At 32.8% G+C, this 24,890-nt stretch overlaps 2 protein-coding genes and 2 long non-coding RNA genes across 4 annotated transcripts; 2 read left to right on the forward strand and 2 right to left on the reverse strand.

The window, feature by feature from the left end:
- Positions 1-472: 472 nt before the first annotated feature.
- On the reverse strand, positions 473-1,954 carry LOC103871794 (protein LIFEGUARD 1). Its single transcript, XM_009150096.3, has 4 exons — positions 1,584-1,954; positions 1,334-1,447; positions 992-1,149; positions 473-895 (listed from the first exon to the last, which is right to left on the reverse strand). Exons 1-4 carry the CDS (start codon positions 1,828-1,830, stop codon positions 695-697), a joined length of 720 nt encoding a protein of 239 aa, XP_009148344.1. The 5' UTR covers positions 1,831-1,954; the 3' UTR covers positions 473-694.
- Positions 1,955-2,173: 219 nt separating this feature from the next.
- Positions 2,174-6,845, forward strand: LOC117127236. Its single transcript, XR_004450137.1, has 2 exons — positions 2,174-6,294; positions 6,655-6,845. It is a non-coding gene; the product is annotated as an uncharacterized LOC117127236 (long non-coding RNA).
- A 2,799-nt stretch (positions 6,846-9,644) lies between these two features.
- LOC117126489 lies at positions 9,645-17,571 on the reverse strand. Its single transcript, XR_004449091.1, has 2 exons — positions 13,272-17,571; positions 9,645-13,063 (listed from the first exon to the last, which is right to left on the reverse strand). It is a non-coding gene; the product is annotated as an uncharacterized LOC117126489 (long non-coding RNA).
- A 1,418-nt stretch (positions 17,572-18,989) lies between these two features.
- On the forward strand, positions 18,990-20,192 carry LOC103872147. Its single transcript, XM_009150498.1, has 2 exons — positions 18,990-19,254; positions 19,777-20,192. The coding sequence occupies exons 1-2, from the start codon at positions 18,990-18,992 to the stop codon at positions 20,190-20,192; spliced, it is 681 nt and encodes a 226-aa protein (XP_009148746.1).
- The last annotated feature ends 4,698 nt before the right edge of the window (positions 20,193-24,890 follow it).

A 24,890-nucleotide genomic window follows, 5' to 3' on the forward strand; every position in this document is an offset into this window, starting at 1 on the left:
CAGAGATAGCACAAAGACAGCCATTCTCAAACAGAGATCTGGATGCAACACTTGTCTCCACTTTGAACTTGTTATCCATATCAAGTGTTGGTTAATTGCATTCCCAAACAAAGAAGATCCAAGGCAAAATGCTAAGAATGATGATAAATAAGATGAATGGATCTGAGACAAATAGTTATTTGATCAACGGCCACTTTTCTCTGCTTCAGTCTCTCTCTCTCTCTATGGGGTGGTTTAGGTCATTGGCAAAGGCTTTCTCATTGGGAAAATGCTTGTCGTTGGTTTGCGTGTTTCGGTGACTTAACTAGGTTTATATCAACTTAACCACGGTTTTGTTTTTGTATACTTCTCTTAGTTACTGTCTTTTTGGCAGATTTTATCAAATTCATTCAGAGGATAATTACTGAAAAAAAAGATATATTGGAAAACCGATCAGATTTTTATTTTAAAGCCGTTCTTGGGAGATTTCAGCTTGATAAGAAATGCATAATAGTTTATCGAATATTCCAAATCACATGTAGCTTTTCTTCAAGCGATTTGAGAGTTATCATACATAATCTTTACAAAATATATATATGTAACCAATCATTAAGAGCAAATAGCATAAACAAGCCTTATAAAGTTTTGTGTCTGGAACTAGTTCTAAATAACCCATGATGAGGACATTAACAGATAGGATGTGTGCATCAAATCACTAAGTATGGACGAGAATACCAACGAGATTGAGGAAGAGATTGATGACGTCCAGGTAAAGAGAAATAGCAGCATGGATATACTCGTCGTAGTTGAGTTTCTTGATCAGCTGGTTCGTGTCGTAGATGATGTAACCGCAGAAACAGACTGAAGCTACACAGCTGAATATCATCGACGATAGCTTCCCCAGAGGATGGAATACCTAATATACATTTTTGTTTTCACCAATCTTTTAATGTCTCTTCTTCAGACTATAAATGAATCATATTTGTTTTAGAGTTGGTGTGTATATATATACCTGTATCGTAGCGAAGACGAGGATGATAAGGAGGGATCCGAAGAAGAACGGTGCAAGGAAAGAGAAGTCATGGCCTCTCCTTACTGCCCAGAAAGTGTATATCGTTAACCCCACTACCATTGTAGCTGTGAGAACCGCAGCCTCCAGAACAATCTTCCCTGTTTTTTTTTTTTATTCACAAGAGTTAGATTGTAATATCAGTCAAAGTTAATCATCTTTCAAAACAGAGAACATCCAAGGCAAAAGGGTAAACAATGATGATGACATGACGAGTGAATCTGAGACAAACATGTCTTTGATCAGCACTCACAATACTACAAGCAGACCAGATAATAACCATACCTTTTGAAAAAGAGCAGCAAAGTCCCACGGCGAAAGAGATGGAGAGAGTGAAGAGCATTAAGATTATGAGGTTGACGGGATGCTTCTTCGCAAAAACAATCAGTGGCCACAGCACTACAAACACACACATGAAAAGCAAACACCATCAGTACAAATGATCAATGAAACCTCCTTTAAACTAAGATCTGTTATGTAAAAATTATCAAACAGTAGTGAGTAGTCGAAGATCAAGAAATAAAGAAGACGCAACTGAGGAGAGGAAGAAGGAGCGAGACAAAGAAGACGACAAGGCCGGGTGTGGTTGTCGTGATGAAGACAGATATCTCGCCTACGAAGAAAACGACGGAGGAGACTCCAACAGTCACGATCAGCTGAAGAGTCAAGATAGCGTAAACCTTCCTTATGAAAGCCCAGCGAAGCTCGGTGCTCTCCGTCATCTTAGGATAAAGCTCTTTACCACCGATCACTACACCACTCTCTATGTCAGATTTCTCCATTGTTGTTGAAAATCTCCTGAAAGAAAGAGAGAAAATAAGGTCTTTGCTTTTTCTTGGTGAGAAGGAAGTTACTAGGAAAGTGTTGATAAATAGAGAGGAACTAAAGGGAGTTATAGTGATGAACTTTATTTTTTTCATTTTTGGTGTCAAAAGTTTTTAAACTAGCGATTAAGTTAAACTATTCTTACACTGTGGTTAATGCAAACAAACTTTTTTTTTTTTTTGGACAAAATGCAAACAAACTTAAACCCAATTATAGCTAGACACGCGGAGTATGTTCGAGGGGAGTTTTCGCGTGTATTGACTCTCCTTCCAACAGTGTATCATCCAGTCACTGCATTCTCCATAGGGACGAATTGTAATACGACATGTGGAAGAGGTAGACCGCGTTGCTTTGTGTTGTTGTCGTATGATAAAATGTTGCATGGAAATAGATAGGGGGGACCATACTGTACGTAAGAAAGTTTTGTGTACTATATATAACAACCTGGGGTAGTCTTTTCTAATGCATATGTGTATATTAGTCATGCACATATCGTAAATATTTAAGGATATTAATAATACTGACTACGTAGATAACCCTAGCTACGATAACAATTGTTAGCTTGTTTTGTTTGTTATAACAAAACTACAAGTTACTTAAATGTATATGACAGTCTAGTGGGAAGAGATGAAAACAATGTAGAAGAGTAAAATACTCCCTTCATATATGCCCCACCAAATGTATACATATTTGGCATCTAAAAATAAAAGATAAAGAATAAAGACACTGATGATGCATTGGTAATACCCTTAAATCATTATTATTTAGTTTTCTTTGAGACTCTTTTGAGTTTTTTGCTATGAAGATGCCCTTAGTCAATGTAGTCTACTCAGATACATTGATAATGCACATGTGTAATTGTTCTACAAGATTTAGATTCTATACATAAACTGTGATTAATTAGATACCAACCATTCCATTACAATTCTTTGTTTCTTTGTTGTAACAACCACAAATGACTTAAGTGGGATATATTGCAGAAGTATGACTATCTAGTGATCTGGATAGTACTGTAATGCAATGAATAAGACTTTTAGAAACCTCACTTTTACAACCAAAAGTATACATAGATTTACAAGGACATGAAAAGTGAAACAAATTGTATCCATCATTCTCTTTGTTGAAATTATAAAAATTAATGACAAAGATTTTGGTAGAGTTAGTTCTTTAATTACATAGTAACGTTAGGATCATACTAATTAGCCCAAAAGATCTAATCATATAGTATTTGATTATTAGAGCAACATCACTGCTATATCACAAACCAAAATAATAATAGTATGTTAATATAATCATCTACTAAAATTTTAATCTAAAGAGGAAAGATAACCCATTTAATAAAAAAACATATATCCAAATGACTTTTTTTTTTGACAGCAAACATTTACAAACTCATATTGATTCTGTAAACCAAGATGGTAACTCTGCATCCATATGTAAGACGAAAGACGGTTGTTTCTGAGCACTGCGTACTAAGTTATCCGCCTTAAGGTTCACCGTCCTAGGAACATGAATGATTTCTGAGTTGAGGAAACTTCTTCTGAGAAGCTTAATGTCTTCTAGGTAGCTTTCAAATGCTGGCCATTTTTCTGGTTCTGAAACCATCTTCACCAATTGAGAACAATCCGTTGCAAATGTAACCTGAAATTGTCTTAAACTTTTCACATTTCATTGCCCATATTAATGCCTCCATCTCCGAATGGAGAGGGGAGAGACATGCCCGTACATTCCTTGTCTTTAACAATCCATCAAAACCCGGGAGAGTGCTAAACCAGCCTTGCCCTGAAAACATGTCCTTATCCTTCCATGAACCATCTGTGAAACACCATCTTCGTGCATTCGCCTGGATGGGTCTGGTCTCTACTTCCTGTATCCAAATGACTTATCATGAGACTATCAGCATTGGTGGTATTTCACCAAAAAAACTTCTATTAAAAACTGAAAAAAATAAGAGAAAAATGAGAAAAAGGAAAGATAGTTTGAGAGACTCACAACAAATCATGAAAAATACTTATTTGTCATTTTGTAAGTCGTCCTAATTTTTTTTTTAAATAAACTTTGTTAAATTAATATTAAATATTGGGTGAATTTATGGACTAACCATATATCGCATGTAAATTAAGTAACTAGCTTTGATTTTGACGTATTGTAATGTCAAGTATTTAACACATAATTTATCCGGTTCTGCATTTTTTCCATAACATGTTACCAGTTATAAGTGACATAGTACATGACATCGTTGGTTTTGTGGCGTTACAAAATCGTATGTTAGTGAGTGATGTATACTTACTATTCTATATACGCAAAATAAAATAGAATACACAAAGGATCATAGAAAAGGTAAAATAGGATAGAGAGGATTATACAAATTTTGTAATGTTTATATACTAACATCGAATTACCTACTGTTTTGTCAGAGTGAACCTAAACAATCCATACTAAACTCAAATCCATTGATCACTAAACCCAAAACCACTGATCACTAAACCCAAAATAAAAATATAAACTCCAATCCAAATATCAAAACGTGGAAATAATACAATATTCTATTCCATTCTACATGGTTCACATTGAATAGACAAACTGTTAAAGTAGGTGAAAGTATGAGATGGAGACGACGTCACTAGGTGTGAGAGTACGACTTAGTCAATGGAATAAATGACCAAGACTTATTAACAAATTTGACAAATGAAACAATTCCAAGAAGCCACATAATAAGTGTAATTACTAAAGATAATTTTACTCTATTAAGAAAAACGAGTGGTGTCAAAGTAAAATCCATTGCAGTTCATGTTCCATGCTACATGGAGCACATAGAATAGAAAACTGGAAAAGTAGTTACCAATGTGCACGAATTAACGAGAGATGACGTAATCTAAACAATCCATACTAAATCCAAAACCACTGATCACTAAACCCAAAATGAAAATATAAACCCCAATCCAAATATCAAAACATGAAAATGATACAATATTTTGTTCCATTCTACATGGTTCAAATAGAATAGACAAACTATTAAAGTAGGTGAAGATATATGATGGAGACTACATCACCATGTGTGAGAGAGTACAAAGAGTACGACTTAATCGATGGAATAAATGACCAAGACTTATGAATAGATTTGGCATATGAAAGAATTCCAAGAAACCACGTAATAAGGTGTAATTACTAAAAATAATTTTACTATGTTAAGAAAAACGAGTGGTGTCAAAGTAAAACCTGTAGTAGTTCATATTTCATGCTACATGGAGCACATAGATTAGAAATTTAGAAAAGTAGTTACCAATGTGTACGAATTAATGAGAGATGATGTCACCTTATAGGAGACCAGATGACATAGCTGATGGAATAAATGGCCAAAAGTATTTCACGCGTAACTTGATAGTAAATGATTAAAAAAAAATTTTCCAGTAGGTTGCACCGGTTAACTTCAACGACATAAATGCATTATTACATAAAATAGAATTTGTATATTGAATAACTAGGTATTTGGCTATGAACCTAATTATGTTTTTTTCTTGGTCATACAATCCAATTTCCCTTAAATATTTGAAAGATTTTGGAAAAACTTTGCATAAATAAAGCTCTGAGTTTTCAAAAATTTCTCAAATGAGAAACTCTCATTTTTAAGTTCATTATTTTATAGGTGAGAAACTCATTAGAGTCTTACTATAATAGACATGACTTTATGTATGAAGACCAAATATAGCATGAATAATTTCATAATCAGAACACTTAGTTCAAATACTTATCATTTAAAAAATCTTAGTATTCAGTAAGCCGTAGGTAAAAGAAAAACATTAATATTTGTTTAACAAAAACAATGGCAAAGGCACTCGAACAAGAAATAGAACAGATCGGAGGAGTGTATAAGATGGTGCCCAACTGAAATTTATTGGAAGGTATGGGCTACTTACTCTTATTCACAACTGATTAAAGCCCACTAGACTTAAATTTAGAAGTACCGAAGTTTCATTGCGTGATGAAAGTTACATACTCCATAATAGAAAGTAGGGTAGATAGGAATTAACTGAAGTTTCCAAGTGTAGATGGTGCCTATGAACCTACTGAAGGACTTTTCTTTGATGTTTATCCAAAACTATAAAAGTATCATTTGATGCGATAGATTTGACAATGCACTTCTCTTATTTCTTTAATTTTTTTTTCAAAAAGTAACAACAACGTTAATTAGTTGTGTTTATGAGTGCAAACATATTATTATGATCAGAGAATATTAATCCTTCCATTTTATAATAGATGATGTTTTTGAAGATTTTTGTTGATTTAAAATAGATGATATTTTATATTATTTTTAACTTTATTAAAAATTATGTAACCAATTAGATGTTGTGTTGCAATCATTTCTGTAATTGGTCGAATAATTTTTAAATTATATTTTTTTAACTACTTTTTAAAAAAAGGTAAATATGGTGGAAGCACCGTAGTCTAGTGGTTATGGTTTAAAGGCTTCTACACCCAAGTCTGGGGTTCAAATCCCAGACTATGCAATTTCTTGCAGATTGCACAGGAAATCAATGTTTCAATTTCCGGAGCGAGAGATTTATTCAACAATTATGCGATTACGGAAGAAAGGCTTACAAGAGTTTCTCAACATGGTGCAAGTAAATCCGGCCAGGCGTGATCTTCATAGGACGGCTCAAATGAGGCAGTTAGGCGTAGATCCTCATAAGGCAGGTAGTATTGTCGGTAATCGAATCGTCTTTGTAATCTTTCTCATAATTGTAATATCTAAATAAATCTCCGACAAAAAAAAAAAAAAGGTAAATATCTTAATTTTTGTGCACTAAATCAAAATATCATGTATTGTGAAACGGAAGAAGTATTAAGAATTCACCATAGATTCATGACAATGTCATTTACGGATTTACCTATATGGCAAAATGATGTTACGAAGGAGTGTCTGATATCGGTAAAATATATTTCAACACGCTTGGATAGAAACTAAACAAAACAAAAGCGAATTACTGCTGAAAATGTATCAAGAAGTTGCTTCATGAGGTTAGAGAAACTAGACTACCATCTATTCTATTAAAAGGGAAGCAGTTTTGATAAATCTATTTATAAAGGTTGTTTGGACCATTTCCTTTTATTATGTTTTAGTCTAACCCTATTTATTATAACAAACCTTATCGACCGAGAGGACAATAGCGTTTATTATAACAGCATGTGAGTTTATTTATCGGACCTGTAAAAAATATTTTTAGAATATGCCGTCGTATGGTCCTGGACAAATCTTTATATTTAACTAAATGAGACTATTATCTTACCGAAAAACGCCATCGTATATCTTATATAAGCAATAATATAGCTTTATAATAACTACAGATTAAATCTCTTTTATATATTTGCTTTTATATTTTTATATTTTGATAGTTAATATATATATATATATAGTTGTGTGAAACAATCTTTCCAATACCTGCATTTATATTTACACTTCATAATTCCTACACTATTAAACAAACAAACATCATTTTAAAAAACCATTTCAACCAAATTTCAAAAACGCAGATGCTTGATCACATCAATATAAATCATAATGACTCTAATCTTACAAAATTTATATAAATCAATTTAAACTTTTATTTTTGCCAAAAAAATCCGCGCTTTATAAGCGCGGATCAAAATCTAGTATTACTTAAAATTTTATAAGAGTACAAAAGCAACAATTACATGACACCGTAACAATGACAATCACCGAAAAACATCGAAAATAAGTGCAGCACCTGCTTCTACTTTAAACAAATTAAAAAATTATTTTCATAACTTAAGAAAGAGATGTAAGGTTATTGTGATTAATTATGGAAAATTAAAAATAAAAAAACCAAGGAAAAAGAAAAGGGAATCTTATATATTAAAATAGAAGTCATGACTTCTTTCATGTGTGATTTTTTTAATTTGGACCATCACTTAGAAATCTTATTAAATGTATTTTATTAAGACTAATAATACATAGAATCTTTAAAATACTTTAATCATAATATCTTTTGATATCTTTTCATTTTAAATATAAATATATTTATTTCAAAATTCTAACAAAATCTGTTTTAAAAGATATTTTCAAGATCTTCATTTTCAAAATTATATTTAAATATTTTCACTAATTTCGAAATTAGTTTGAAATATTATTATACATTAATAAATTCAGTTATCGTTTATAAAATAAAAAATACAAATTCAGTAATATTTTATATATTATATAATCATAATCAATCATGTTAAAAGAAAATTATTATATTGAGCTAAATATAATAAAATTGTATTAAATTTATATATTCTATTTTCGTAAGTATAAAATATTTATGTTCAAAAATAAATAGAAATTATTTATTTTAAAAATATAATATGATGATAGAACAGCTTAAAATTAGCAAACCATATAATACATGTCTAAAAATTAATATATCTTAGACTTTTATATATACAATAATCTATTATCTAAAATACATAAGCATAAAAAATATTAGTAAAAAGAAATACTATTTTGAAACACGGGTCAAAATTTAGCATAAATTAAATACACATTAATTTTAAAATATATTTTCTAATGAATATATTAATTTGCTTAATAACTAAATGCAAATACAATAAGATAAATATATAATAAGAAGTGAAAACACATATGGTTTTAAACAATTGATTAATTATAACATGTAAATTATAAAATTAATGTATTTGAAATAGTTATATAAACATTTAAGTATATGATTAACGTTAAAAATATATACCACTAATATTTAAAAACAATAATTTATGTATAGAAAAGTGAAAACAAATACCCGCGCGGTTGTGCGGGTCAAAATCTAGTTTAGATTAAAACACAATAATAATATGATTGAAACAATAGAAATTCAAGTAAATAGTTACAATGTCCGGACGAGCGACATAATACACAACAGTCGACAAAAAACACATAAGAATAAGTATAACAATGGACGGCCTAAAAAATCAAACAAAATATAGTACTTAGGGCATCTCCAACCCTACTCCATTTTCAACTCCAAACATCATTATGGAGTAAAATCTTCTCCAACCCCACTCCATTTTGGAGTTGAAAATGGAGTAATGGCTAGGGTTACTCCATTTATGGAGTAATCTTACTCATTACTCCATTTTGGAGTTGAACTTTTTTTATTTATAAAATGGTCCTTTGAATTTTTAATGTTTCTATTTTTTACTTAAATAATATTTAAAATGATACAATAACATGAAAATAGTATATTCCACAAAAGATTATTTAATAGTTTTAAATAAATGATGCACCAATTGAACTTGGAAGAGAAGCTCCACCTCCAGATATCGAAATTGCAAAAGATGAAAATGTCCGATTTCAAAATTTTCTTGCTCGATTTAGGAATATCAAAAATAAAGAAGCTCATTTTTCATTACGAAATGCATTAGTTGATCATTTGTGGGAAAAATATTTTAATGCTCATTGTTGAACCTATATATATGTTGTCTTTTTTAATGATTTCTTGTACTTTTTAATAATAAATATTTAATTCAAATAATTTATATTTTAATTATTATCGTAAACATAAAATAATTGGGGTTAATTGGTAAATTTTTATAAGTATAAGATTTGATTTGCAATTATTAATAAAATAAAAATGAAATTATTTAAGAAATATTATTTTTGGAGTAGAAAATGGAGTAATACATTGGAGTAAAACCTTACTCCATTTTGGTGTTGCACCATTTTGGAGTAAAAAATGGGGTAATACATTGGAGATGCTCTTACATCGCCTAATAAAAATAAAACATTAATATCTCATTAAAAATTACAACTACAACAATATGCAATTTAGTCAACTGTATCACTTGGGCTCTCAATATTTTTACATCTTTATGTCATTAACTAAACAGACTCACTAATTTAAGACTATGCAAACCAAATAATGATTCACAAAATATAGAATTAACTCTTTGAAACTAAAAATAAATACTAATTCAAGCACTTAAAATTAAATTCTTGGCCCATGTCCTAGTTCCAACGACATTATTTTGTATATGCATTTTAAATTTTATTCGTTTCTATAGCTTTCATGTTTCATGTTAACTTTTGGTTACTTTGTTGTGTCAACGAGAGATGTATCTCAAATTTTTTGTATGTCCCTGAACGTAGTTATGACACGTAATTAAAGCAATTATTAGGATGTGAGAAAAATGGACTGAAACCCGTAACATATCATATAGAAGGTAGATATGAAATGCTGTGATCACATATCCAAAAGCATGGAAACTTAAAGGGTGAGCAAGAGATTTTGAGGATTACTTATGATACGATAGTTATGAAGTTTTGCTAATGTGGTTTCACTTAGGAAAAATATTTTTTTGGGTTATCTACTTTTGTTGAGGTGGATGAAGTTAGAAAACATGCATTTTTGGTTTTTGTTAAATCAATTAAAGGTAAATTGATAAGGAAGATTGTTTCTATCGATGGTGCTATATAAAATTAAATCAAAGTTTTCAAAATTTTGTCAGTGCTGCAGTGCAAGGTTTTAAATTTTCAGTTTTAATTCCTTCCATAAATTCTGAAATATTTCATGGAACTGGTCTTTTATACAACCATTATTTCTGGTGAGAAAGATTTAATAGTGTTTGCTTCTAATCGTCTATTAGAAAGGTGTGGCAACAAATTATTCACTTGCTGCTTGATAAAACCTAAGTTTGAGCCCAAGAAAATATTGTTAACAAATTTCTTTAAATGGTAGTTATTTTTCATGGTTGTTTAACATGATTATCAGCTATCACATGTCACACATATAAATAAAAGTAACGTATTCAGCTACATAAACTATTTAAATTCTTTGATAATATCTATAAATTATTAAGCCCAAGAAAATATTGTTAACAAATTTCTTTAAATGGTAGTTATTTTTCATGGTTGTTTAACATGATTATCAGCTATCACATGTCACACATATGAAATGCTGTGATCACATATCCAAAAGCATGGAAACATAAAGGGTGAGCAAGAGATTTTGAGGATTACTTATGATACGATAGTTATGAAGTTTTGCTAACGTGCTTTCACTTAGGAAAAGTATTTTTTTTGGGTTATCTACTTTTGTTGAGGTGGATGAAGTTAGAAAACATGCATTTTTGGTTTTTGTTAAATCAATTAAAGATTTAAAGGTAAATTGATAAGGAAGATTGTTTCTATCGATGGTGCTATATAAAATTAAATCAAAGTTTTCAAAATTTTGTCAGTGCTGCAGTGCAAGGTTTTAAATTTTCAGTTGTATTTCCTTCTATAAATTCTGAAATATATCATGGAACTGGTCTTTTATACAACCATTATTTCTGATGAGAAGGATTTATTAGTGTTTCCTTCTAATCGTGCACCGTCTATTAGAAAGGTGTGGCCACAAATTATTCACTTGCTGCTTGATAAAACTTTAGTTTGAGCCCAAGAAAATATTGTTAACAAATTTCTTTAAATGGTAGTTATTTTTCATGGTTGTTTAACATGATTATCAGCTATCACATGTCACACATATATATATAAAAGTAACGTATTCAACTACATAAACTATTTAAATTCTTTGATAATATCTATAAATTATTAAGCCCAAGAAAATTTTGTTAACAAATTTCTTTAAATGGTAGTTATTTTTCATCGTTGTTTAACATGATTATCAGCTATCACATGTCACACATATGAAATGCTGTGATCACATACCCAAAAGCATGGAAACTTAAAGGGTGAGCAAGAGATTTTGAGGATTACTTATGATACGATAGTTATGAAGTTTTGCTAACGTGGTTTCACTTAGGAAAAGTATTTTTTTTGGGTTATCTACTTTTGTTGAGGTGGATGAAGTTAGAAAACATGCATTTTTGGTTTTTGTTAAATCAATTAAAGGTAAATTGATAAGGAAGATCGTTTCTATCGATGGTGCTATATAAAATTAAATCAAAGTTTTCAAAATTTTGTCAGTGCTGCAGTGCAAGGTTTTAAATTTTCAGTTGTATTTCCTTCTATAAATTCTGAAATATTTCATGGAACTGGTCTTTTATACAACCATTATTTCTGATGAGAAGGATTTATTAGTGTTTGCTTCTAATCGTGCACCGTCTATTAGAAAGGTGTGGCAACAAATTATTCACTTGCTGCTTGATAAAACTTAAGTTTGAGCCCAAGAAAATATTGTTAACAAATTTCTTTAAATGGTAGTTATTTTTCATGGTTGTTTAACATGATTATCAGCTATCACATGTCACACATATAAATAAAAGTAACGTATTCAACTACATAAACTATTTAAATTCTTTGATAATATCTATAAATTATTAAGCCCAAGAAAATATTGTTAACAAATTTCTTTAAATGGTAGTTATTCTTTTTATGTATATAGAGAAATGTATTTGACTTGAAATATATTCTTTCTATTTCATAATAAGCGTCACTTGTAAACTTTGCACACATATTAAAAAATCATCTAAAACTCTATTTTACCATTTATTCACACACTAAATAAATTTATCTTTCTAATTAATACATTAAAATAAGAAGGATAAAACTAAACTTTTATTTAAAAACTTCCATTGAAATTACAAAATGACATTCTTTATGAAACAAAATTAAAATCTTACAACAACACTATTTGCGAAACGCATGGAGTAACCAATGTTCAAGAACTCGCTAGGCGTTTCTCGTACTCTTGGGTTGGGCCTAGCGTATAATGAGAAAATTGGAGATTATCCGGAAATTAATCAAGAATTATTTTAGGGCATTTATATACATTTAAGGTTATATATTAAATATGTGAAACAATACTAATGTTTATTTGTGGCCTAGTGGTTTGCCCACCTTCAAAAGTGGCACAGGACGCAGGTTCGAGGGTAAGTAGAGCTTTTTCGATTTTTTTTCAAACTAGGTTTAATTAAAGTTGAAATGACAAAAATACCCTCATCTTCAACCTTTGTACCTGCAATTTTAGAGCCGCTTTTTCACCTTTTTTTTTTTACGATTTCATGATGCTTTTGGTTGATAAATTGTTGATATGAATATATATTGCACAGATCTATGATATAATAGGTGATTCTGGGCTTACAACCTACAAAACAATTGTTTTTTAAAAAAATTCCGAGGAACTGGCCGAATCAGTGCAAATCGCCACGGTTTGCCGTCGCCTCACGCTTTTCCGGAAAGTTTCCGGCCACCTGGAACGCGTTTTCGAACAGGAAGTAACTATTAATATTTTGCTATTGGTTTAATATTTGACAAAGAATAATAAGATTTGTCATAATATAAAAATAATAAATATAGAGATTTAGATAATAAATCTGTAAATTGAAAACTTTGATTTTTATTTTTATTTTGTTTTCAATATTGCATCAGTTCATGAAAGAGGAAACAAGAAAATCATACCTTACTCAATCCATCGAAAATAATAAATGTATAGTTTATGAACAATATTATTCTAGAAAAATACAAAGAAAGTTGGTTTCATTAATCAATAATCACTGCTAATACTAAGATGGATTTTAATGGAACCAAAAAAGATTTTGGTATGCCTTAGCCAAAGCATATTTGGTACAAACAACATCCTGACCTTTCCTCGGTGAGCGGACAAACAAAGTTATTCCCCAAAAAAAAGCGAGTAAAAATAATTTTACATATAAAGTAGAATTATTTGTAATGTCTTTTGTACAGTCCACCACCAAGCCAACTAATCCATCAAATCAGTCACAGCTCTTTCAAAACATCTTTTGATTATTGTCTACTTTTTACAACTCCTTTGACGTTATTTACGGTTTCCTATTTATGAATATATATTTTTTTTATACATGGCTAAAATACCAAAATCGAATATTTGATGAATACAATAAAAGAGTGTTAGTGGGACTTAGATTTCTACAGAGTTTGTCGATTTTAAAAATTGAGATATTTGTTAAATCTAGAAAGAGTTGTAGAGAGTATAAAAAACGTGGCTCCAAGGGTTTTAGGCGAAAAAACGGTGATTGTCAGATCTTGATCCGACGGTGGCGTATCTCTCCTAATGTTTACCTACCGTGGAAGGAAGACTATGTACACTTCTTGACGGCGGTGTAGAGTTTTGGAAGAGACCATATATACCTTTCTGCCTTCTAGCTTTACTGCTACGTTTTTATCAAGCAAGCTATTTCTATTTGCTCCACGCTCGAACTTTCAAGGTTTTGAGCGCTCTCTGTGATCTACTATAGCCTTGTGCTACGTATTATGTGATTCCTACTTCGGAAAAATGAGTCTACAATCAAGCCTGATCCACCGAGCAACCGCCTCACCCGCAAGTCGACACTTGGATCTGGAGAAGGAAGAAGAAATCATCAAGATACCAGACTGCGATTTGGATGTGGCGACAAAACGTTTTAAGAAGACGCTGATTGGAAGAGTTCTCCATCTCTGTGGAAGAAGTGTGGAAGCAATGATTGGCGTCCTTCCCCGTGCTCGGATCTGGAACGTTGAAGACATAGTACGGGGAGTGAACCTTGGCAACGGGCGCTTCCAGTTCGATTTCGACAAGGAAGAAGATCTTGTGATGGTCTTGAACAAGCGCACATGCCACTTTAACCATTGGATCTTTGCGTTGGAACAGTGGAAACCATTCACAAGTGAAAACTTTCCACACACGGTTACCTTATGGATTAAGGTTACCGGGGTTCCGATGCACTATTGGAATGATAAGACCTTTGAAGAAATCGCAAAAGCGTTGGGGAAGAAGATGGCCATAGATGCAAATAATGCTAGCCTCCAAGTGTCAATAGATGCAGACCAACCACTTCAATTTGAGCGTAGAATGGGCTTTCCAAACGGAGATGTTGGTAGAGTAAGTCTCTCTTATGAAGGACTGGATCGCTTCTGATACGGATGCAAAAGGATCTCACATGATATCTATGCTTATACGGAGATCGACCAAGAGGAGAAAGAGCGTTTGCTTTAGGAGTATCGTGAACTCGACTCAGCAGCACAATCAACACAACAAAGACTCCTTGGATCTTTCGGAAACAGCAGGAGTAAAAATGAGAATAACAAGAGATCTCGCTCCCCGTCATCAGACATGTACAGAGGATCTCCAAACCGAAGCCATTTTCCGGGGAACTCCAGAGGAGAAAAACGTAATAAAGCCTCTGAAAATTACTGGACCTTCTGGACTCATAGAGAGGACGGAAAATTAGCAAAGGATTCAGACTGGAGGAGGGATGAAAAATATGATCAACACCAGCAGCTTAAGCAAAAAGAAAACGTAAGGAGTCGTCTCGGAAACCATACGTTAAGAAGCAAGACATGGGATTACAAACCCCATCATGATTCGAGGAATCAAGTACATGGAACTCAAGGGAGACTCCAAAGACATGAGTCGTATGAGGCAAGGCACCGCAAGTCTAACCAAGTTTCCCAAACACTCCCAACAGGTTTAACGTCCAAGAATGCAAGTGAACGGTGAGAAGAGTAACGACCAATCCAGAGCAGTTACTCACTCAAAACATATGGGGGACTCCCCTTCGGAGAAAGCTGATTTCCAAAAAACAATCTCGGGTGTAATCCCAGATCGTACTGGCCACAATGGTCAAGGCAATGGAGCTCTTGTGGTCCATCAAAACAAAACTGTGGACTAACGGATGAGACGTCTCAAACGTAAAGAACATATGTCAGCGAAGTCTCATGAGAAGTTTATTCCATCTGCGATCTTGCTCAGAGACAGAGGCACTGTTATGATCCGAGAGGACGGAACACGTTCACCAGCTACATTGCCCAGGTATGAATCCTCTCAGCGTAGATCTGACACTAGGAAGGAAAACCCAAGCCTAGATTTAGACACCCTGATGGCGTCAGAAAATGTAGAGAACATGGTGATGACTAGGGAGGATGAAAATGAAGTAGATAAACTGGTTGATGAGTTTGGTGATGTGGTTACAGATGATAATATGTCACAAAATGATGATCTTCTTGTGGATGAGCCTGGTTATGATGCAGAAATCATTGATGCGATATCACAACTGCCTCCAGAAAATTCTGAGGTTTACAGTACGCAAGAACCAGCCCGACAAACTACTATGGAGGAAACAATTAATAAGGATTCGGCATCTAAGACATAATTTCATCCTCTTTAGGATCAGATGAAGAAGAAGATTTCGGGGAGGGACAAACGCGCTGGAGAAGGAAGACATAGTGGCTTGCCGAGTGGAGCTGACTTGAAAAAGAAAGTACCTCGCAGCCCGGACGTAAAGGGTGCTCGTGCCTCAAAGAAACTGAATGCTATGAGGGAAAAACCTTCTCCCTAAAAGAATCAAAGAGGATCCGGTACCTCTTCAAAAACCATTTCTCAGTATGTCCCTCGCTTTGAGGTGTATCCTTCTGCTAAAAGTAGATATTCACTTGCTGTTTCAGGTTCGGTGAGGTCCCAGAAACCATCCAGTAAGAAGATATGAACACCATCTCTTGGAACTGTCAAGGGGCGGGAGCCTACTTGACCAAGCGACATCTTCGGGAGTTGCATCGCTATTTCACACCTTCTTTTCTTTTTCTTTCTGAAACAAAAAACTCTCGTTCTTTTTTGCAAGACTTTCAAGTTTCTTTTGGTTATAATAAATTATTCACCGTATAACCGGAAGGTAGAAGCGGTCGACTAGCACTTTTTTATATGGATTCGTATGATGTTTCTGTTCTCTATTTTGATAAGCGTATGATTGATATATCTGCTACCATAGAGGGACATAAAGTCTATCTGACCTTTGTCTATGGTGATCCGGTCGTTGAGTGCTGAGACTATGTTTGGGAACATTTAACCCGTATGAGTACTACCAGAACGGGAGTGTGGTTTATGTGTGGTAATTTTAATGAGATAACAAGGAACCATGAGAATATAGGGGGAAGGAAGAGACCCGAGACATCCTTCATCGCCTTCAAAGCAATGCTAGCGGATTGCGGAATGGTGGACTTTCCGTATAAGGGTAACCCAATGTCCTGGGTGGGTTATCGCAGGTCTAGAAAGGTCCAATGTAGTTTGGATAGAGCGGTAGGCAATGAAGATTGGCACCAATACTTCTCCCACACGAATGTGGAGTATCTTAAGCTTTGGGGTTCCGATCACCGTCCGGTGCTGACATGCATTCAAACTCGTGAGATAAGACATCGGCGGGGCTTTAAATTTGATCGTTGATGGCTTCTCAAGTACGGTCTACGAGAAGATATTGAGGAGGGATGAGGACCTGTAGAGTCAGAAGGGAACTGGTCTCTCCATGCCAAGATGAGCGAAGTAAGACGTGCAATTTCACGATGGAAGCGAGCTAACCCGTCGAACACATAAAAAAAAGATTGCAGCAATAAAAGAGCAACTTGAGAAAGCACAATCTGATGCGGACGTGCCAAGTGAAGAGATCATGAATCTGAAATGGAAACTATGTACGGCATTCCGAGAGGAAGAATTATATTGGAGACAGAAAAGTAGGGCTCTGTGGCTAAAGAATGGAGATAAAAAAATACCAAGTTTTTCCATGCCATAACAAAGCAGAGACGAGCTCGGAACCATATTACTAAGCTAAAATCTTTGAATGGGGGTTGGGCTGAAAGCAAAGATGGGATTGAAAAAGTAGCATCGGAATATTTCCAGAACTTATTTAAATCCTCACAGCCAAGAGATTTCGAAGAAGCACTCCGGTACATTACTGCGAAAGTGACTCTGGCCATGAACACAACGTTGACGTGCAGTCCAACTGATAAAGAGATAAAAAAGGCAATAGATGAGATAAATCCCGACAAGTCGCCAGGTCCAGACGGTATGACGAATCTCTTTTATCAACGTTTTTGGGAAGTTACGACAACAAACATCATAAAGATGGTGAAAGCTGTCTTTGGTACGAACTCTTTCGACACAAGGCTAAACCAAACACACATTTGTCTTATTTCAAAAACAGAACGTCTGAGAGAGATGACTGAATTTCGTCCCATCAGTCTATGCAACGTCATCTATAAGATCATCTCGAAGATCCTATGCTCGCGCTTGAAGAAAATTTTGCGTAAACTAGTATCGGAGACCCAATCCGCCTTTGTGGCGAGAAGACTTATCTCAGATAATATTCTATTAGCCGAGGAAGCTTTCCATGCTCTTCGTACAAACCCCATGTGTAAAGTGAAGTTTGTGGCTATCAAAACAGACATGAGTAAAGCATATGACCGAGTCGAATGGAATTTCCAGCCCTCTCACTAAAACTGGGCTTTGCTGAACAATGGGTCTCTTGGATTCACTGGTGCATTTCCTCGGTTTCTTACCAGGTTCTTATAAACGGAGAACCAAAAGGTAATGTCTCACCGACTCGAGTCCTGCAACAAGGTGATCCATTATCCCTTTTTTCTTCAATTTGTTGACAGAAGCTCTTATATCACAATTAAAAGGAGCAGAGGATGAAGGACGGATCACAGGGTTGAAAATCGCAAGAGCAAGCCCAGCAGTGTCTCATCTTTATTTGCAGATGATAGCCTATTATTCTGAAAAGTGGATGTCCAGCAATGTACTGAGCTAATGAGGATCATAAAGCTATATGTAAGGGTGTCTGGTCAACAGCTTAACCTAAATAAATCCTCAATCTCTTTTGGGAACAGAGTTGAACAGGAGATAAAAGGAGTGCTGAAACACACACTTAGTATCCAAAAAGAAGGAGGAGTGGGTATGTATCTCGGCCTACCTGAAAAGATATGCGGTTCCAAACGACAAGTATTTGCTTTTATTCGAGATCGTCTAAATGACAGGATGAATTCTTGGTCTGCAAAATTATTATCCAAGGGAGGTAAAGAAGTTCTTTTGAAATCCGTCGCTCAAGCACTTCCTACGTATGTAATGTCATGCTTCTTGTTACCCAAAGAGATTATCTTAAAGCTACAAGGAGCAAAAGAGAAGTTCTGGTGGAGTACAAAAGCGAATAATCGGGGACCACACTGGATCGCATGGGAAAAGATATGCATATCTTTTGATAAGGGGGATTAGGATTCAGAGATCTTCATGCTTTTAACTTGGCCTAACTTGCCAAACAAATGTGTCGATTACTACATTACCTGAACTCCCTTGTAGCCCGGGTCCTAAAAGGCAGATAATGCCGATATATTAGCCCTATGGAAGTGAGAACATCGAATTCTCCATCTTATGGATGTAAGAGTATGCTTGCAGCACAAGATTTCCTTCGGGAAGGCCTGCGGAAAACCATAGGTACTGGAGATAGAACTCGAGTTTGGCTAGACCCACAGGTACCGTCAAATCCGGCACTGGCAGCCAATGACGTCGGTATCCATCGGGACCAGAATCTCCTTGTTAAACATCTTATTGAACAAGATACAAAACAATGGAGAATTGACGTACTACAGTCCTTGGTTGACCCAGGTGATATCCCGTTAATACGGAGTATAAGACCCATTCGCTATGACAAAGAAGATGGCTATTGTTGGATTCATACGAAATCAGATCTCTACACAGTCAAGTTCGGTTATACGCTAGCAGTCTAACTAAAAGAGGAGCAACGAGAAAGAAATCTAGTCTCTGAGCCTAGCATAAACCCTTTAAAAGAGATGATATGGACATTGAAAACGACATGGAAGTCTTCCTCTAGCAAGCAATCTCCTAATGTATTGCCTCCTGCAGCCTACTAGTGGAAAGACACTGTGGGAAAGATTATACATGCCCTAGATGCGGTGAGAGAGCTGAAACCATCAACCATCTCCTATTTCTATACCCACCAGCACTACAGACGTGGGCACTATCAGACATACCGACGTATTCGAAAGTCTTCCCGAGTGAATCTCTATACGAGAATTTTGACTATCTACTTCTTCGGGCAAAGAAGAGAGGAGTGCCATAGAATATAATGAAGTGTTTCCCATAGATTTTGTGGTTCGTTTTGGAAAGCTAGAAACGAAAATGTTTTTAGCAAGACGATCCTTCCTCCGGATACCGTTCAACATGCGACCCGGGAAGAAGAAGAAGAATGGAGAGTTGCACAAATCATTGCAGACCATGTACAACCTCAAGAAACCACCATACAGGAACATGACGACAACGAGAGTAATTCACACCTACCAAGATGCCAAGTGGATGCGTCTTGGGTGAAAAACTTAGATTTTGTTGGTGGCGGTTGTGTTTTCGAAGTGGAAACAGGAACTACTACTTATGGTTCCTTTGGGATAGACCAAGTTCTATCTCCCTTGCACGCTGAGTTTAATATCTTGCGGTTTGCAATGAAAACTGCTTTACAGTTGGGATATTTAACTATGTCCTTTGAATCGGACTGTCTTCAGCTTGTTAAGCTGATTAATAAAGAATAAGATTGGCCCATTTTAGCCTCAGAATGGAATGAATTCGCGTACACACGTGTTCTATTTTCTGAATTTTCTATTCTTTTTCATTGCAAGAAAGCACAATGTAAGGGCCAATCTCCTTGCCAACGGAGCTCGTTCCCAAAATTTTCTATTTTCTCATGTAAACGATGTAATTCTGAGTTTGCTAGCTCCACAGATTAACCACTTCACTTTGAATTAATAATACATGGAGTTTGATGCTAAAAAAAAAAAAGAGTTGTAGAGAATTTTGTATATTGTGAAAATTTATGAAAATAAAGTAACATAATGATTTTAAGAATTCAAGAGAAAAATGTAATATTCTCAAAATCTTGCGTTGTGAGTTAAAATGTTAAGAATTCAACTCTCAATAACGCTTGTTTTAATAGATTTGTAGAATCATTAAAATCTAAACTTTTTGAATAAAAAATGATTTTGTATAGAATTATAGAATCATTAAACCAATAACACTGGATATTAATGAGAATTTAAAAATTTATAAACTAACAACACTAGATTTGGAAATTCTAACACTCATTATAAATCTAATTTCCGCTGACACCCCTAATTCTTAAAATAAGTTTTTTTTTCCTTAAATTTACGAATGTACATGTATATATATAACATAAATTAATTGTTGTTTGAATCAGTTTCACTCTGCTCATATCCGGTCCTAAATCCCGGATCAGATGTAATAAAGACCAAATCGAACATCGCTAAGACTCAGGAAAAAACAAGCTCACGGAGTTCGAGCTCACTCTGATCTAAAAGAATTTCACACACCAAGTTCAGCAAATCAAGACAAAAAAAAAAATCAAAGGAATCCAAAACCATCATAAAGATACATGATCGAGACCCGAGATTCACACCTCTAAAGAGCACCATTAACCCTAGCATTTCATGCTTAATTTTTTTTTTTTTGGTTTTCTGTCTAATTAAAAAAAAAATTAAAAATGAACCAATTACGGACTGTCACGTATCATTGAGACCCATGAAACAGTGGAAGACTCGCCGCTTAATCAGGCGTTTTTGACACCTCTTCTTCCTCTCTTATGGTGGAGCTCACCACTTAGCACTCCATTAAGCGTCTTCGTTAAAGATATGGTCTAAAGATATAAAATAAAGAGGACAAGCCAAGAAGAAGCTATCCAATCTTCTTTGTAGCTAAAATATAATCTCAACAGATTTAATACAATTTTTTTTTTTTTTTAGATTTTTGGGGTTCAGGATAGTGAAACCTCAAATGTGAAGTTTCACTATTCAAACGCTTTATTTATTTTACTTCTTATAATTATGTAATTTACATATAATTCTATTAAAATTATTTTTTCACTACTTTCATCTCTATAATTATATTTAATTTAAATATTTAAATATATCTTATATATATATTATTAGTATATAAAATTTATAAATATATTTAATTAAAAGAATAAATATAAATTAATATTATCAATATTACGTATACAAAAATGAACCATTTCATATTTTTTTATCTATGTTGATGCAATTTCTTTTAAGAAGTTAGAGATTTGATCTTCTAGTGAAACCATAATATCCACAAATGAGTTATAAATATTATATTTTGCATTTTAAATATATATTGACTATTTATTAATAAAAATTTAATGATAATAACTAATTATTATTATTAAAATTGATGCATAAAATAAAAAATAAAAATGTTTTCATATATATTCAAGATATTTATTGAAGTAATTCATCCATAAACTCTTATTTTGAAAATTAGCCACCTTGAGTGAGAATAGTTGTCAGAGATGATAGGAAGACTTTTCAACACATGATTGAAATTATAGTGCAAGATTTAGAGTTCTAGGGTGTGACTGAAACGTATTTCTAGCGATATTTTTTTAGCGAGAAATCTATTAGTCTCGTTTCAGCTCATTGATTCACCAATCAGGTGGAAAAAATAATAATTATTATTTTATTCTTTTATTCTCATCACTATTTAAATGAAGGGAGAATACCTTATTTTTTTCCTCATAGTTTTTAAAGAAGACCTTAATATAATTATATATTAAAAATGAATAGTTTTTAAACCATAATATCCATAAATGAAAATGAAGGGAGAATGGTTTTTAATATATAATTATATTAAGGTTTTCTAACGTATTTCTAGCGATATTTTTTCTCATCAATATTATTATTTTTTAGTTAATTTGGATTTTAAAATAAAATTTTGGTTTTTGTCTGAAATATTTCCTCTTTTTCAAAGAGTTTGATTTTAACATATTTCATCTTGCATAAAATGTTATTTAAGAATTTCAATGCAATTTATACATATTTTAAAGTTAATATAAACAGTGAAATGCATTAATCTAATAAAAAAATATAACATTATTGATTAAATAATTGCAACTATTAAAAAAATAAATATAATTTAGTTATTTTTTAAATTTTTGTAAAAATGGTATTCATCATGAAACAGAGAAGATAGTAAACAAAGACAACTTATACACATAGCTCGTCAAAACTCTTCTTTACACTTTTTCTTTCATTTTTATATAGTTAGACATTTGTATTAACTTTTTTTTCTTTCTTTTTGTAAAAAAACTTTTTATTATTGTTTTTGTTTACTTAGATTTATTACTCTAAACGCACACGAATATTTCATCTCACTCGAGACTCGCTCCAAAAATCTTGTCCAGGAATCCAGTCCAATGTCACTAACATCCAAAAAAAGGATAAGAACATCAACACTGGTTACAGCTCTATGATAATCTCTCATAAATATATGATGATATATAGTTATACATAATTAAGTTTAATCTATATAAGTTGGATTAAATAATAAAGTTACATTTGTCATAAGAAGTTCCAAACTTTGTTGCAGAGTTTCTTCGCAGAGGGACGTCCTTAGCCAAATCTCCAAAAAAAATTCTCATTCTCATACTTTATATTTGTTTTATTATGTAATTCTAAAGAGATTATGATACAATCGATGTAAATCGCCTAAAAGGGTTTATAAATGAGATAAGCCTTCTCGAATTACAAGGACGGTATGTGCCAAATTGTCATGGTCAAACCAAAATGAGCAATAAGGGGATGATTGGTTGGGGCTGTAGATATTCTGGATAGCCAAAATTTAGTCTACAGTTATATATATCAACTAATCGAGCTTTGCTTTCCTTAAAAAATTCACAGCAAAAAAATCTCTAAAAATCAAAATATGACTGTAGAGAGCTTTATTTCCAGAGCAAAAAATTAGTGTTTTAGAAATCTATAACAAGAAAAATGTACAGCAAATAAATCTACAGATTAAATTTTACAGCAAAAAATATAAAACTACCGCACGTACCAATCATCTCATAAATGTGATTTTAAGAACATTTGATACTCGCTGGATATCAGATCGCCGTTATAATTCACCCCACAACACCTATAAAATACAGCCAAAGAAAAGGAGAAAAGGATCTGGATCCTTTCATATTAAACCTATAATCTAATTATCTCGGTATTTTTCATTTTCTGATACTCATCAAGTCACGGTGGTTGTATCAATATCAGTAGTTATTTTTCTTGTTGAACAGCAGACATTTTGTTCTTAAGTTACTTATCAAACACGTTAATATAAACACTAATTTATTTTTCGAATGGCTTTACGATCCATCACCACTTTTGTCATTTCACACGTATTTTGGATATTAAAATTCAAATAGAACAAAGATATAAGCATCTCTCAATCCAATTTTAAAAGAGAAAACAAACAGAGAAATATAACTTAAAAATCGGTTGTAAAAAATAAAAGCCATGATTGGTAACTTTGCGAAAACGTGATTACGCTAATATTTTACCAATCATAAAAATGTTGCGGAATAAAACAAACGCCAAACGAGTAAATTTACATTTTTGCGGACAAAAATATGAAGAAAACTTTCATTAAGTGTAAAATTGAGTTTTACTTGATTATTGACAATATACACTTTCATATTATTAAATTGTCTGATACTACCATTTTCAATAAATTGTAATATTTTTTTGTAATGATAAATAGTTATGTTTTAATTAAAATATACTATAATTATTTTATAATATTAGAAGATGTCAATATATTATTTAAATCTTAATGAAAATAAGCTAAATATTTGTAATACAAAATGAAGTATTTTAAATAGAGTTAATTATTTAAATTTATTTTTCATTTAGTAAAGTACTTTTAATCAATTTAGTATGTGTTATTTAAAATTTTCTATGGCTTACTAAATTTTTTTTTTTTTGCAGCTTAACCATTTTTTCACGATTTCGTGATTAAGCAATGTTTACTCATAGCTGTCAAAATAACAAAAAGTATTATACAAGGTCATACAAAGGTGTAAGTTTATGTTTTAGCGGAAAAATGGTCTATTTCAACATGAACTTTATCCTTCGTGTTTATTCTTTTCCGAACTTTGGAGTAGTGTGTATTCCATACTGAATTAAACAAAAATTTAAGAGTTTTTTTCAAATATGACATAAAATTTCAAGTCAAACACAAAAATAACCCATGCTTTTTTGATACTTTATTTTTTCCTATTCACCCTAGAAGTTCGAGTTATTTACGAAAATACCATTATATATAGAGAAAATGGCTAGACTAAGACAAAAAAGTGAGGTAATGACTAGACTAATACAAATCTTTTGAAAATGACTAGAGTGTTTTTAGAACCCTAGTAAATTACTGTTTAA

The sequence above is a fragment of the Brassica rapa genome, chromosome A01 (assembly GCF_000309985.2).
Source record: "Brassica rapa cultivar Chiifu-401-42 chromosome A01, CAAS_Brap_v3.01, whole genome shotgun sequence".
In the NCBI taxonomy this organism is placed as follows: domain Eukaryota; kingdom Viridiplantae; phylum Streptophyta; class Magnoliopsida; order Brassicales; family Brassicaceae; genus Brassica; species Brassica rapa.

Bases quoted from the DNA above. Each gene is read 5' to 3' on its own strand.
- LOC103871794 (XM_009150096.3), bottom strand. From the start codon at position 1,830: ATGGAGAAATCTGACATAGAGAGTGGTGTAGTGATCGGTGGTAAAGAG. The intron at 1,448-1,583 runs GTTGCGTCTTCT...GTGTGTTTGTAG, and splicing joins GCTCCTTCTTCCTCTCCTCA to TGCTGTGGCCACTGATTGTT. The intron at 896-991 runs GTATATATATAC...AATGTATATTAG, and splicing joins TCGTCTTCGCTACGATACAG to GTATTCCATCCTCTGGGGAA.
- LOC103872147 (XM_009150498.1), top strand. From the start codon at position 18,990: ATGGAAGTGAGAACATCGAATTCTCCATCTTATGGATGTAAGAGTATG. The intron at 19,255-19,776 runs GTGATATCCCGT...CGTTTTGGAAAG, and splicing joins ACAGTCCTTGGTTGACCCAG to CTAGAAACGAAAATGTTTTT.